Source organism: Nicotiana tabacum, chromosome 21 (assembly GCF_000715075.1).
Source record: "Nicotiana tabacum cultivar K326 chromosome 21, ASM71507v2, whole genome shotgun sequence".
Classification (NCBI taxonomy): Eukaryota; Viridiplantae; Streptophyta; class Magnoliopsida; order Solanales; family Solanaceae; genus Nicotiana; species Nicotiana tabacum.
In genome coordinates this window covers 62619427-62635645 of record NC_134100.1, presented here as the reverse complement: position 1 = coordinate 62635645, position 16219 = coordinate 62619427, and the positions used below count along the sequence as shown (strand labels likewise).

The 16219-nt window shown below is 39.8% G+C and overlaps 1 protein-coding gene across 1 annotated transcript; it reads left to right on the top strand.

The window, feature by feature from the left end:
• The first annotated feature begins 681 nt into the window (after positions 1 to 681).
• On the top strand, positions 682 to 6060 carry LOC142175258 (uncharacterized). The gene is made up of 2 exons (XM_075241840.1): positions 682 to 969; positions 5971 to 6060. Exons 1-2 carry the CDS (start codon positions 682 to 684, stop codon positions 6058 to 6060), a joined length of 378 nt encoding a protein of 125 aa, XP_075097941.1.
• Positions 6061 to 16219: the final 10159 nt, after the last annotated feature.

Here is a 16219-nt window from a genome sequence, read left to right as displayed (position 1 = left end):
GAAATGGGTCGTATTGAGAACATGTTCAAGCAAATGATGGAGAAGAATGCCGATTTCGATGCCCAACTTGCTTCACACAATACATCAATCTGTAACTTAGAAGTGAAAATGGGTCAAATCTCTCAAGCTTTAAATTCTCGTCCTAAGGGGGCACTACCAAGTGATACAGTGGTAAACCTGAAGGGTGGGAACACTACGGGGCATGTCATGGTCGTTACTACAAGAAGTGGAAAAGGTGGGAATGCACCTACCTCAAGTCAAAGGCAACTTGTGGATGATGAGCAAGTGGTAGAAGAAGAGGAAATCCCAAACAATGAGTTGCAAGCAAATGATGAAGTGCGGATTGATATTGATGACATGGTGTAAGATACTCAAGAGGATTTGAACCCATCTAGGGATCATGTTATTAACATATCGGAAACGGTAGTGCAAAAAGTTAAGGCACCATTGCCTAAGCCTCCTCCTCCCTGTCCTCAAAGGCTTGCCATGAAAAATGGCGAGAATCAATTTAAGAAGTTCATTTATATGATGAAGAGTCTCTCAATAAATGTGCCATTAGTTGAAGCCTTGGAGTAAATGCCCAGATATGCTAAGTTTATGAAAGACTTGGTGACAAAGAAGAGATCGATGAATTTTGAAACTATCAAAGTCACTCACCAAGTGAGTGCAATTGTGTATTCGATGGCTCCAAAGTTGGAAGATCTTGGTGCTTTCACAATTACTTGTACCATTGGAAGTGTCGAATTTGCAAAAGCTCTATGTGATGTTGGGGCGAGCATCAACTTGATGCCCTATTCGGTTTTCAAATCATTGGGAATTGGAAAACCAAGACCCACATCTATGAAATTACAAATGGCTAACCGTACAATGAAGAGACTGTTGGGGGTGATTGAGAATGTATTGGTTCGGGTTGACAAGTTCATTCTCCCTGCGAATTTTATGATTCTTGATTGTGAAGTGGACTATGAGGTACCAATTATTTTTGGTAGGCCTTTCCTTGCTACGGGAAAGGCTCTTGTTGATGTGGAAGCCGGTGAACCCACTTTCCGGGTGGGTGATGAAAAGGCGGTGTTCCACGTGTGAAAATATATGAGGCAACCGAGTAGCAATGAAGTTAGGGGAAAAGTCTAGGCTTGGAAGCTTGTCTTTCGCATTCGCGATAGAGTGGTCGCATCCGCAAAGATTTGGCCTGGTGAAGCATCGCGGTTTTTATCCTTGTCTCACGTTCATAAAGAGTAGTTTTGGAGCTGGAGCAGGATGCTCTTCGTGAAAGCAGAGGTTTGGCTCTTTTTCACTTTATTTCTTCAATAGGAGCCAACTTTGGAGTGATTTTGGGGCGCCATTTTCACCATCAATGATGAGGTAAGTGATTTCTATACGTTGTGAGTTAAATACACGAATCAAAGCTAATTCAATCGTATGCTTGTTAATCCAAGAATTTAAGTGAAAAATGTAAGATTTTTGGTAGAAGACCTACAATTGGTATTTTTGGATTTTGACCATGAAATTGGACATGGAATTAAGAATAAATAATATATTTGGGTTCGTGATGTTATGAGTAATTTTTATTTTCAAAAGTTTTCGGAATCCGAGCACGTGAGCTTGGGGGTTGACTTTGTTGACTTTTCGACCGGAGTAGGGGATTTCTATAAATTGTTAAATTATAAGCATTGGAGTATCTTTGGATTGATTTGCACATTGTTTGACTAGTTTCGGACCGATGGGCATTGGTTGAGGAATTGGAGGGGCGTTGGAGCTGGTTATGGAACTCCGGAATGAAGTAAGTCTCCTGTCTAACCTTGTGAGGGGGAAGCTACCCCCTAGACTTCGGAATTTATCATGTAACATTTGTATTATCTGAATCCAATTTGTTAGTTAAATTGCCTAAGATTTATAAATGAAATGTGATTAGAGATCATGTTAGATCGAATCTCATTACCTTGATTTGTTGGCAAGATATTCGAAAATTGGTAAAAGTCATGATTACTTTACGTTCTCATTTTTATTTTGCAAACATGTAGCCCGTAATTTGATAAGTTTCTTCTCTTCATAGGGATCAGGCCGAATGCCTTCGACATATATGTATATATGTTATGCATCCATGGATCGGGCAGTACAACCTTGGCAGTGTATGCACACGACTATATGGATCGGGCTGAAAGACCTTGGCATAATTTGTGCATAAAATCGCTAGGAGTCCGAATACTCACGAGATTACCATCTTGAATGAACTTGGATATTTCAGGATATTCTCTTTATGACCCGAGATATTTAATTGATGATTCTTATTTTCTGAGATAACATGTGGAACTTAGGGATTCTTATACTGATGACATTTGGTAAGTGGATTTTGTTACCTACTGTTCCTTATTCTATTTATCCTGTTGTACTTCATGCCTACTTTTGATTTCTGCACTTTTGTTTATTGGATCACTAGTAAGTGTTGATGTCGACCCCTCGTCACTACTTCTTTGGGTTTAGGCTAGATACTTATCGGGTACGCGTTGATTAACGTACTCATGCTACACTTCTGCACTAAATGTGCAGGATCTGATAGGTTCACTTGGTGGTCATTTGGGCGTGTAGGCGCAGCTACTGAGGAGACTTTATGGTGAGCTGTATTCCATGCTACGATTTGCATCACAATGAGTCTCCATCATAATTATTTACTTGTCTTGTCTATTTTGTATCCCAGACAGATATTGTATAGCTATTGTACATCCTAGTAGATGCTGATGCACTTCTGAAATCGAGTTTTGGGGGATGTTCTAGAATTTATTTATGGTTTTGCTTAACCTTGACACAATTTTACTTAATTTTTTAAAATCTAAATTGTACATTTCTACTATTTGTAATGCATTAATTCCTTTATCTAATAAGATTCATGATTTCAAAATTAATAAAATGAATAATTAAGTTGGTAGTTCACCGTTGGCTTGCCTAACGGTGACGTTAGGCGCTATCATGACCTATAGTGAATTTTGGGTCGTGAAATCTTCGTATCAGAGCTCTAGGTTCAGTGGGGTGTCACGAGTGATGAGAGAGTCTAGTAGATTCTTGCGGATCGGTACAAAGACTTCTGCAATTATCTTTGAGAGGCTACATGTCTGTTAGGAGCACTTTCTTTCTTGATTCATCGTCATGCGGTTTAATTCCATTAAAGCTTATGCCTTCATTTCCTTTCTTATTCATTCTTGTACGATGTTGAGCGCTCTTTATAAATTGGGCACCGAGGAGTGGTAGTGGTACTGCAGATGTGGCGTAGGATATTCTTGCCGGCATATTCGAGTGGGCTATTATCGTCGCGTTGTGGAAATGTGTTTTGTCATTTCAGACCAGTGTTAGTGCTATCTTCAGTTTTGAGGCTATGTATAGATTTTTATAATGTTAATGCATTGTTATCATGCAGTGTCGGTGTAACAGTAGGGTACTTAATTATGTGTTGTGGCAGTGGATGAATCAAAAATAGGATTTCTCGGTTTATGGTGTAGAGGTTCGGCATTTAATCCTAGAGGAGGAGAAGCAATTGGACAATGGATGATCAGGCCTTGGTTGACGGAGTAGCGAGACTTGATATTTTTGAATGTGGTGGAATTCTCATTGTGGTGTGGTGTCGTCGTCCTTGTTGGAACGCATTAAGTCCCATCGGTGTTTTGGTCTCCTTTGATTTTCTTTCGAGGTAGGGTGTCGTGGGACGATGCCTAAGCAACAATTATCAAAGATGGCGGTGTATGGTGGTTTCAGAGTCAAATCAGTGTTTCTGATGTTGATGGCCAAGAGAGATGATATTTATAGAGGTTTAGAGTTGGTGTCAATTTATCTGTTCGAGTGATACGGAGATGGATTATGATTGGAGGCATCATTTAGGCAACGAAGGATGAGGAATGACATGGTGGGAGGTGTCTTGTGGAGGTTGAATTTCTAGAGTTCGAGTAGTTCGCTTCGAAAGATGGTTAACTCAGAGTGGGAATGTTAGCGCATTGTATGGATTTCGTGGTAGGATGGCCACATGCTTCCAAAAAGCTTGGGGTGATTATGGTCATGGTGAATAAGGGACTAGGTCTGTGTATTTCGTTGAGATGGTGGCTTTGTGCTTCGAAAGTTTGAATATGACTGAAAGAGTTTGCTTGGGATGTAATATGACTTCGAGTTTTGGATGCATCACTGGACCTTCATTTGAGGTTGATGGGAAGGCAGGCGCTTTCGACTGGTGGGCGAGCGTAGGCTCAGGAGGATTAACTTATTTTGTGATGGCTATAATCAGGGCAAGGTCATTGGAAGATGTCGATATGGGGTTGCACGGGTGGGCTATATCCTGTGAGGTGTTAGGAGTTGCGTGATTCTTAGTAAAGGCCCTTTGAAGAACTTTATTTTCTATCCAACATGAAGTATGTACTACGATGCGAGCTGGGATTTCTTCTAGAAGATGGTGTAGCGGTTATGAGGTCGAGTGTGTGTTTGGATATGATAATTCGAGTTATGTTATGCAAAGATATCAAGAGATTGCCAGGAATTTGGTGGAGTGACGGTGTGAAATCATGGTAATCGAGGAGGAGGAATTATTGTGATTTATGGATTTATGTAATTGTGGCTTGAAGCTAAGTGGGGGAGCCCAGCGTCTACCATCGGGTCACGTGGTTGTGTGCCTTGGTAGTATCAGACTATCGGTACATTGGTAGATTAGTCATGACTAAGGAAAGAAAACATCAAGGGTAATTCGGGAAAACAACTTGATAAATGTGTGCTACATTTCGCATTATCGGTTCATGTGTAGATTTTTGGATGACTCAGAGTTTATGCTTCTTGTTGATATGATGTACAAAGAAATGAATCTCGGTTGCTTCTTTGGGAGTGTTCATGTGCTAAAAGAGTACTAGAATTTGGTTATATTCGGGACCAGGTCAGAGTGGGTGACTCTAAACGATAATTCTAATGTGCTAAAGAATTAAAGTGCGGTGTTTAAAGATTTTTGGTTCGTTATGTGGCGGAGGACTGGGTTTTGCAGCATATATGAAGAATACATGGGGAATTACTATATTATCATCGAGTCTACGGTGGGATGTTAGAGAGATGGGAGAAACAACTTCGGATTCGTAAGTGGTCTCCCAGAATGGGTGTATCAATTGAAGATACTATTGAGTGCACGAGGAGGGTATGAGATGGCTTATGGGTATCGATACGATGTGGTCTCGTGATTTGCATCACTCGGGATGAGTGTTGTTCGAGGCCCGTTATATGTTTGAATAAGACTATTATTCCAAAGGCAAATCAAGAGTAAATTGGAAGAATTTGCGTTAGTTAGTAATGGTTGGAATCAGCAAGTTTGTGGAAATGATCAGTTTCTTCGGTGTGTTAAGCTATACATGTGATTTGTGGTTTACGTGCGGTCTTGACAACCACCGTAATTTGATTGATTTGGATGTTTTTGATTTTGATGGACTTGTTATGTGTAAATGGATCCCGAAAGAGTTATGGGTTTAGACTACGACTTGGAGGTGTGCATTTTCTGCGGTTTTAGTTGCATGTTGCAATTGTTCATCTAAAATGAGTTGAGTGAAAGAGTTCTAGTCAACGAAATTCTTATTCTATTGGTAGTTTAGGGGTTGTGATGAAATTCTTTTACTCCTATGTAGCAACATGATAAGTGCAGTGAGCGATATGGATATTGGAAGTTGAGGATCAAGGTTGCGGTTCGGTTTGACTAGGATGTCATATGCTCAAAGAAGCAGGGGGGGGGGGGATTTCAGATGGTTAGAGTATGCTGGCATTATTTTCGGGAAGCTTGAGGATGGTATGTTTTGTGGTATAAGTATTGGGTATTGAAATGTAGATGCTTGACTAGTACTATAGAAATAACATGTTCGATGACTATTGATGTTCAGATTTTGCTACATGGTGAGGTAGGTTATGTGAGTATATCCCATAGGAAGATCATATAATTGTGATGTGTTAGTGATTTGATTGTTATAGATTGGAATCAAGTATGAAGATTCTAGTACTGTCGCTAATGGGATAGTTTATGCCGGAGAGGCACTCTATTCCTTTGGTTGTGGACTGTAGGAGTTTGTTCCGGATTGGACGACTGCTCGTGTGTGTCACGGATAGGGTCATTGTGGGTACTTGGGAGGTTATCAACCTATTTGGGGATGATCAGAATCGACTTGGTGTCCGCTGGTAGATCTAATGTGAATTTGTGCTCTACATCAGGTCGGATGTGTTCATTCAGCATAGCATTGCTTATGGAGGAGTCTTCGGGGGTTGGATGTTATTCCTGTCGTCATCTATTCTATATAGTATTCTATTATGTCATGTGAGTTGTGAGATGACTTCATTATTCACACATGTATTGTGATCCCGTGTAGCTTGTGGTGTATATGTGAGCAAGATGGCTCCCGAGATGCAGGTTGTTATAACACCTTAGTCGTGCTCGAGTTTTGTAGCGCATGGCTCTATCCGTCTCCCCATGGTTGTGCTTATGCACTTGGTCTGCTTGTGGTCGATATTGGGCATTTTGTGGGTTTGAGCATTATGGCTTGATGGGTATTTCCTTATTGATCGTTATGTGTGGACCAGGTGGCACGCTGCCACGAGTATGATGTTTAGATCGGGTTGCACGCCGCAACGATATCATGTTTGGATCGGGTTGCACGCAGCAACGGTATTATATGTGGGTCGGGTTGCATGCCGTAACAGTGAGATTTTGTGTACGGTTTTTTATACTTATTTTTTGTGCCTTGTTTCTCATCTCTTAGATATGTTCATAGCATCCGTTTGGCCGTTCTATTCATTATGCGGGCTAGATAGTTTTTTGCCAGAGTTTGCTCTTCCTTGTGGGTCATATTTGAGTCGTAGCTTGTTGGCGCATTAATGGCATCATATGAGATTTTAGACGTTGTTTGAGTTGGCTTATTGCCTGAACAAGTTGTACTGGGTGAGACGAGGTTATTGGACCTGAGATCAGTGCGATCCAATTTATGTAAGGTATATTAAAGAGAAAATATCACTATTCAGTTCAGAATGAGGTAATGGTTCTTGCCAAGCGGGGAGACTCCATGATTTATTGAGTTGACAGGTGGTTATGAGTTTCTACGTGTCGCTTTCATCATTGCAATATTGCGAGGGTTGGAACATGGCTTATGCATGTCACGAGGTAGACTACGACATCAGGTTAGTAAATTTACAGCTTCTACGGTTGGAGGATGTTATTATGGGCATGCGAATTATGCGGTACATTGCGTAGTTTTAGCATGGGTGCATAATCATATTTGGTACAACGAGTTGAGATTGTTACAGTGTTTGTATGTTAGAATCAAGTCTCGTAGAAAATTCCCGATGTTGGGATTCAGTTCTAAGGCTTGTGGGCTAAGGTAGTAGGAAGGATCTTCAGTCTAGCTCTAGCTAATGTGCTCACATGGGCTGTGGTGGCACATGCAGGTGTACGAGGTGTTGAACAGTAGTTTTGGGCAATTCTGGTGTGGTTCTTGGCACATTCGAAGATGAACGTATGTTTATGTGGGGGAGAATGTGATGACCCGACTGGTCGTTTTGAGTTCTAGCGCGTAGTCTGAATTACATTTTGGGAAGTTCAGAGTTGATTCGGATGGAAAATTCTCAATTCGGAAGCTTTAAGTTAGAGGAGTTGACCAAGGTTTGACTTTTGAGTAAACAACCTCGGAATCGGTATTTGAAGGTTCCAATAGGTTCGTATGATGATTTCAGACTTGGTCATATGTTCGGGTTGAGTATCGGGTGGCCCTGAAGTTTCGACGCTTAATTGTGGAAAGTTGGTATTTTGAAAGTTTTAGAATTTCCTAAGTTTGGTTTGAAGTGGACTTTGGTGTTATCAATGTTCGTTTGGGGTTCTGAGACTTGGAATAGGTTCGCATCGTGATTTGTAACTTGTACGTTAAGTTTGGCGTCCTATTGGAATGTTTAAGTATAATTCAGACGCGTTCATCGAAGTTTGAGTGTTTAAAAGTTGAAAGAAGGATTTTGATCGTCGATTTATAATTTTGATGTTATTCGTGGTCTTTCGAGCATTTGGATAAATTTGTGTCATGTCTTGGGACTTGTTGGTGTGGTTGGACGGGGTCCCGGGGGCCTCAGGTGAGTTTCGGGGTGTTTTTGGATCATTTCTCCATGTTTTGCTACTACTGTTGCTAGTTTTGGTGTTGTTCATCGTGAACGTGTAGGGTTGCTCGTGTTGACAAAGAAAAATTTGAGTTGGAGGATGTTTGTGCACCGTGTTCGCGATAGGAGATCGCATTCGCCTAGGGGAAAAAGCTGGGCCTGGAACCTTGCTTTTGCATTCGCGGCGGAGTGGTCACGTCTGCGAAGAAATGGCCTGGTGAAGCATCACGTTCGTGACCCCTATCTTGTGTTTGCGAAGAGGAGTTATGGAGCCGGAGCAAGATTCTCTTCGCGAATGCGAGGGTAAGGCCGCGTTCGCGAAGAGGAGTTTTGGAGTCGGAGTAAGATGCTCTTCGCGAACGCGAAGTAAAGACCGCGTTCGCAAAGAAGGTCGGGCTGGGCAGTGTTGTTTTAAATCGGGGCTTTGGCTCATTTTCACTTCATTTCATCCATGGGAGCTGACTTTGGAGTGATTGTGGGGTGCCATTTTCATCATCAATCATGAGGTAAGTTATATCTACACATTTTAAGTTAATTACACGAATTTAGGCTTGTTAATTAACGAATTTTAGTGGAAAATGTGGGATTTTTGGTAGAATACCTAGAACTGGTACTTTTAGATTTTGACCACGAAATTGGACATAGAATTAAGAATAAATGATATATTTGCGTTCGTGATGTTATGTGTAATGTTTATTTTAAACAATTTCAGAATTCAGGCACGTGGGCGCGATGGTTAACTTTGTTAACTTTTCGAGTGGAGTAGGGGATTTCTATAAATTGTTAAATTATAAGCATTGGAGTATATTTTGATTGATTTTCACGTTATTTGACTAGTTTCAAATGGATGGGCATTGGTTGAGGTGTTGGAGTGGCGTTGGTGCAAGTTATGGAACTCCGGAACGAGCTAAGTCTCCTGTCTAACCTTGTGAGGGGGAAGCTACCCCCTAGGTGATGTATTGGTTATGAGCTACTTGTTGTGGGGGCTACGTACGCACGAGGTGACGAGAGTCCGTACGTAGCTAATTGATGGTTCTTATTTCCTGAGATAGCATGTGGCACTTGGGGATTCTTATACTAATGACATTTCGTTAACGAATTTTGTTACCTAATGTTCCTTATTCTATTTATCCTGCTGTACTTCATGCCTGCTTTTGATTTCTGCACTTTTGTTTATTGGACCACTAGTAAGTGTAGATGTCAAACCCTCGTCACTACTTCTACGGGGTTAGGCTAGATACTTACTGGTCACGAGTTGATTTACGTACTCATGCTACACTTCTGCACTAAATATGCATGATCTAATCGGTTCACTTGGTGGTCATTTGGGCGCATAGGCACAACTGTTGAGGGGACTTTATGGCGAGTTGTATTCCATGCTACGATTCGCTACACACAGAGTCTCCATCATAATTATTTACTTATCTTGTCTATTTTGTATCCCAGACAGATGTTGTATAGCTATTGTACATCTTAGTAGATGCTCATGCACTTGTGACAACGAGTTTTAGGGGATGTTCTAGAATTAATTATGGTTTTGCTTAACCTTGAAACACTTTCACTTTATATTTTATCTAAATCGTATGAATCTATGGATTTTAATACATTAATTCCTTTATCTAATAAGATTCATGATTTCAAAATTAATAAAATAAATAAAGAAGTTGGTAGTTTACTGTTGTCCTGCCTAACAACGACGTTGGGCGCAATCACGACCTATAGTGGGCTTTGGGTCGTGACAGATTCCTCCTTCGTCACGTAAATTACCTATGTTACTTTGGATTGTGTGAGTGCAAGTTTCTGAGAAACCAATGGATTTCTGGTTTGTTTTCAATATGAGATCCGATTAATTGATTGAGAATAAACTATGGAAACTTTATTTTATTTAACAGAGACCTTGACTCATATTCCTGTATTTTTTCATGCAACATTCATGCATATTATCTACATATGTATATTTATATATTTTTTTAGCGACCTGGCCTGTCATTTAGAGTATTTCTGTCACGCCCCAAAAGCGGGGAGCCCGACCGACGCTCAACTAAGAGAACCCGTCCGAGCAAGCCTGTTAGATTTTTATAAAGAGGAGATGTACTCCATTAATCAAACACTGAAAAGATTTTATTAACAACTTTCTTTTCATTTCCATTAGCAGATACATTCATAAATTCCAAAATATTACGAGTTTATAGAATTAATGAAAAACATGATTTCTAGATACCAACATTTCTAGTTCGGTTCCCAATATCAACCACAACCCACAACCGGTCTACGGAGCCTCTAACTACAATAGAAGAGTAATAAGGAAATTCCGGCAACAAGGCCCCGGCTATACCTCAAAATACAGTACACGAGAAATAAAAGATACATGACCTCGAAATGAAGTAGGGCTCACCAAATCAGCTGAAAAGAGTGTACTGCTGTCACTGATCAATACCGCCAGCTGTAGAATCACCTGCATCTATTAAAGATGCAGCGCCTCCGGCAAAAGGGATGTTAGCACTGTCGTATAGCACTAGTATGTATAGCTAAAAATCCTCTTTCAAAATAGAATGCCCATATAAGAAAAGACAACACATAGAAACACTAAGTCACAATCAACAATATTCAAACGTCCGGTTAAAACATAATAATTTTCAAACTATGAACTTCACATACAACTTTGGTTGGGAGATCATTAGCACCGATATACCATAGTCTTTGTTAGCACGGATTCCGATCACGCTCGATCGGCTAGGCCATCTCCCAACGAATAATGTGGCTTGACATGTGATGCGAAAGAAAGTTGTTACCAAGTGTAGTACCACCATATGCGCAATATGGCATCGGATCTCCACCCGATCAGTTAGGCTGCCTTCCCACATATGCCGTATGGGTTGACTTTTCCAATCCACAAAGGTTCCGGTTTTATCCCAATTAAGGGGAATAATATCACAATTTACCAAAGGTTCCAATTTCATCCCAAATAAGGGGAATAATCCCAATCCAACCCTACACCGGCACGTGTAGTTTTAGGTGTGGGCCTTATGACCCACCCTTTCTCGGTTTTTCTAATGATGCTCCCAAATATTTTTTATTTGATTTGTACACAGAGGTAACATAAATACAATTTTACATACCTCAACATCTTTCACATTGTCTAAATTCTCATTAGTATTTCCAGTCATTCATAACGACAATATTTCCTTGGCTCATTTGGCCATTCACAAGATTCTTTATTCCTGGCACGATGGCCGTATTTCATACTCCACACTTTCACCTCTTTCAATTTCTAAGATCACCATCAAATATCAACATATAGAAAATTTCAGAAATCATATACTTCCAATCCATTTGAAATGGGAACTTCAAACACAAATGGTTTCTTCCTAAAGAATGAGGCATACCAACCAACAATAGAAACACACATGAAAAATCATAAACAATCAATACATCATTTACTCTTGCAATACTCTTCCCCAGAAATGACAATGTACAGTTTCAACACATGAGTATATAGAACTCGAATCACACTAGATATATTTATAAAGAAAAGCATTAGTTAAAGTAACCACTAATGGGCATGAATTAAGTACAAAAGCTCTTAGGAAAATTCTAATTTTCCAAATCACTTTTAACACAGTTGAGTCGAGGCTCATTTCATATTCTTTATCGCATTCTCTCAAATCATTTTCACTACTAGCCACAGTCATAACTTAAATTCTTGGCACGTTGGCCACACTCTGTATCCCTAATTCAATTATTTCATCTCCAACCACTCTTATAGGTTATCAACAATAAGACATTTCCAATCAAGACTTTAGGTACACATATGAGCAATTTTGAGTCTTAAGTATATCGAGTTTTTCTCACCCAATTGGAATACTAGTTCTCATTTAAAACACGACTCGAAGCGACAACATTTTAATACGCAAACTATACTTTTGAACATCTATCTTTCGACATAAAGCTCATTCCGAATAAACAAGTTTATAGGGAATAACCCGGAATATAGAAGTTAGGAATCTTGAGCCAATGATACTTGATCTTACAGAAACATTATGGATATCTGTTCTTAGATAGAAAGTTTAGCCAACATACCTCAATTGAGCTTTCCTTAAATTACTACAACGTTCAGAAAATTTTAGCAATCCCAATTTATTTTGAGACATAACAAAATTGAACCATAATTAGGAAGATATTCATGGTCTCAGCTCATTTGAGCATTTTATCAAATATTAGGTGTGCAAATTTAACCACAAGGTTCTTTTATAAGATTTTCTTCACTACACAACCCAATCCTTACTTATTTAAGCTCAACAATCTTCCCACAAATCTTATTGGTACATGCATGTATAGATAATACTCTCATACCCAAGGATCATACTCCTAATCAACCATTTTCTACCCAAATTCGAAATTGAAAACTAGGGTATGGAATCTTACCTTACCTCTTAGATGAAGAACTTGTGGGTTTTCCTTGTTAATCTTTAAAGATTTGAGCAAGACTTAATAAATAATTAGCCTAGGGTTTCCTCTCTCTCTAAAACACTCTCCTTTCTCTCTAAAACACTATCCTTTCTCTCTAAAACATAATATTTTTACTAAAAAATGGCCCAAAACGTGTATTTAACAAAGTAGGGTCGGGTTTTAAAAACCCAAAAATGGAACTACGAAACAAGGTCTGCGATCGCATTATTGATATGCAGACCGCATATCGATCACATAATCGGTGTCCAACACTGGCAAACATTTGTTTGTGTCTGCGGTCACTATGCGGTCGCATAGTCGACCGCATAATAGCTTCCAGACTGACCCTTTCCTGCCTCACTTCTGTGGCCATTATGCGGCCCGCAGAGTGATTCTGCGATCCCATAATGGGCTGCAGAAATGCGTTTTTCTGCCAAAGATTTTTCTCTACTTTCAGGTGCATTGTTCAGCCCAAAAGGTCCGAGCCTTAAACACGTATACCTACTCCGGCACCACGAAACCTTGAATTCATTTGCAAAATTTTACGGGGCTTTACACTTAAATACTTTGAAATTTTCTAGGGTGTTACATTCTCCCTCGCTTAGGATCATTCGTTCTCGAATGAGGGTAAAAATCCGTCATTAGCATCAAATGTGGCCCAACTGTTAATTCACACTCGCCAGTCGCCTCAAAATTTGGCTAACTCCCTAAAATTACAAATATTTTGCCAGAGTTTCCCTTGTAACTGGCCTATCCACCTGCCAGAGAATCCCAGAAACAAATCCTAACAATATATACATAATCCAACGACATAACACAATACAAAACAACACCAATTGTGGCCTCACAAGATATATATGGTATTACCAGAAGGGAACACCCTTTACGCCAATTGTACAAATGATACATAGCTATTCAAACAAGTAAGGATAATTTTCTTCCTCGGCCTCCCAAGTAGCCTCTTCAACCTGTTGGTTTCGCCATAGCACTTGACGGAGCAATCTTAACTTCCGGACTTATCTAACAAGGATAGCAAAATAGTTGCTCCTCATAATCTAATTATCCATTAACTCCACCTTCTTACACATAGACACATGAAACACCGGGTACGCGGAGGACAATAATAGGGAAACATCATACTCATAGTTTGGCCTATTTCCTTCAAGTTTTCATAAGGCCTAATATGACTACACATACTTTACCTTTATTAACAATTCACATAGCATCCTCATGGAGAAAATATTGAGAATAACCCGTTCACTTTCTTCAAATCTAAATTTATATTCCAAACACCCAAGCTAAACCTTTGGCGACCTCCAACAATTACTTTAAGATATGCTAGCTTGAATATTACCATAAAACTTCCTATCCAATATATTTGATCACGAGATAATGCTTCTTCTTTTACATGTTTGAGCCTTCAACCCCCACTGGTTTCTACAAATATGAACAACGAGGTTCGAGATTGGCTAAAATTATTCAAATATCGATCAAGGTACTGAGCACGGCATTTCAGGAGGTTATATCCTAAGAGACATGAAGGTTACTACCAATAGTGCTGACATTGTTAATCATTGTGATGACATCATTGATTCGACACATGAGGCATAGAGTTGCCTAGTAGGCACTGATAATGTAGGGACCATGTTCATGGTTCTGAGATGTAATAGAAGTGAGTCACTTTAGACATGTGACATATGGGAGGCATAATCGGAAGGATAAAGACATTAGTGTCAGTTATTCTTCATGAAGAGGACAACAATAATTGTTTCATTCCATACGTGCCTTGTTTGGCAATAGTAGGCCTCAAAGAGAGATAACACTTATGTGACACCAGTCGCCTCCTGGGGTGTAGGGAAAAATCAGTTTAACTTGAAATGAGAATCTTCTAGCACCCTGAATGTGATATGGGTTTCAAAATACATGAAGTTGCATTATGCTCTTAACAGTAACTAGCAAAAGGAATCTATTCCACAAGCCTACGAGGATGAAAAGGAAGTTGAACACTTGTGATATTATTATCATTCTGACATCTTAACCCTTCACAATAGTTGATCCTATATGAGAGGACTAGAGATAAAACAAACTTGTCTTTCAAATCAATATGCTCCTCATAAGGCTGTTTAACTTTCAACCACACACGAGTGAAATCATGTACATAGGACATCTTAATGTTTAGATGAAATCATGTATTGGTTAGAGAGAATGTACACTTTGCTGTGAGCTAGACGTGTTTTTGCCATAACAACCCTCAAGCTGCAATACTAGGCCACTTCATGTATAACTACAATGCTAGGTACAAAGTGAGTTACTTACTGAGTCATGATCTAGGTGGACATGAAAGTCAAACTGAGATGGGTAAACAACAAGATCTCCCTGTGACGAATTTATGATAAATCTCAAATTTCTCAGAAACTTTATGTGGACAAGTGGCCCCTTTCAATTGACATGTACACACATAATAGGTGTTAAGATATGTTCTCATGTTACTAGACAGTGAAAAGGGTTCATGATACTATTCATAAAGGGGTAAAATGATTGTTCTAATCATAGGAGCAACGTACACCGGAGAGAGAAAGAGTGGCTTAAGAAGGATCTCAACACTAGGCTGCCTTATATTGGATATGATACGACGGTGTGTGCATAGGCACAAGTAAGCATATGTTATCCATTTGAATCAAAACATATTGTAAGATATTCATTAGGTATAGTCCCTTGTTTAGAATTTAGGTAAGCAGTGGAAAGTATTAACCTAGGGTTATAACCCAATTCAAGGAAAATCATTATAGAACTCAATTTCTCAAGAGGTTGTAAATATAAGATAATTTTGCGATAGAGTGGCTTCACGAATAATGTGTCTCGTTCAAAGAGTAGATACAGATTACGACACATAAAGTTGTTCCGGTTCTATCCCAACTTCCATAGTAATATAAGGAGTGACATATGACAAAGTGGAACCGGGATCAATAAGAGCATATACATCATGAGATTGGACAGTCAATATACCTATAACCACATCTGGAGAAGCCTCAAACTTTTGACGCCTCCTCATAGCATAAAACCTACTAGGCCCTCCCGAGCTCTAAATACCACCCCTACCTGCTCCATGCCCTCCGGGCAGTATAATGCCTCTAGCTGGGGGAGGAATTGTGGATGTACTAGCTATAGAACTGGATGGTTGTGTCCCGCCCATGCTCCGGCAAGACGAATGACAATCCCTCTGAATGTGACCCCTCATACCACACTTGTAACATACATAGGTACTATAGTGACATATTCCCGGATGACATCTCCCACACTTCACACAACGGGGATGAGGTCCGCAAAACTGACTCGTCCCACTGACCTGATATTTACCCTTTTTGCATACATCATAAGCATCCCCCTTATCCTTCTTCCAAACTTCCAATGCGGGATTAACAATTCCAGCACCAGATTGATGTGTGGGCCTTTGGAATTGCCCAAAGCTACCACCCCTAACACACTGCTGAGCATACTCATAACACGACGCTAAATGTTCCTTCCTGCATGTCGGACATAACGGGACATGTGTACTCAACCTAGGGAATTTATTCTTATTGTGCCCCCTCTTTCCACAACCATAAAATATTTCAAGGGTCATCCAACATGTTCCCAAGTG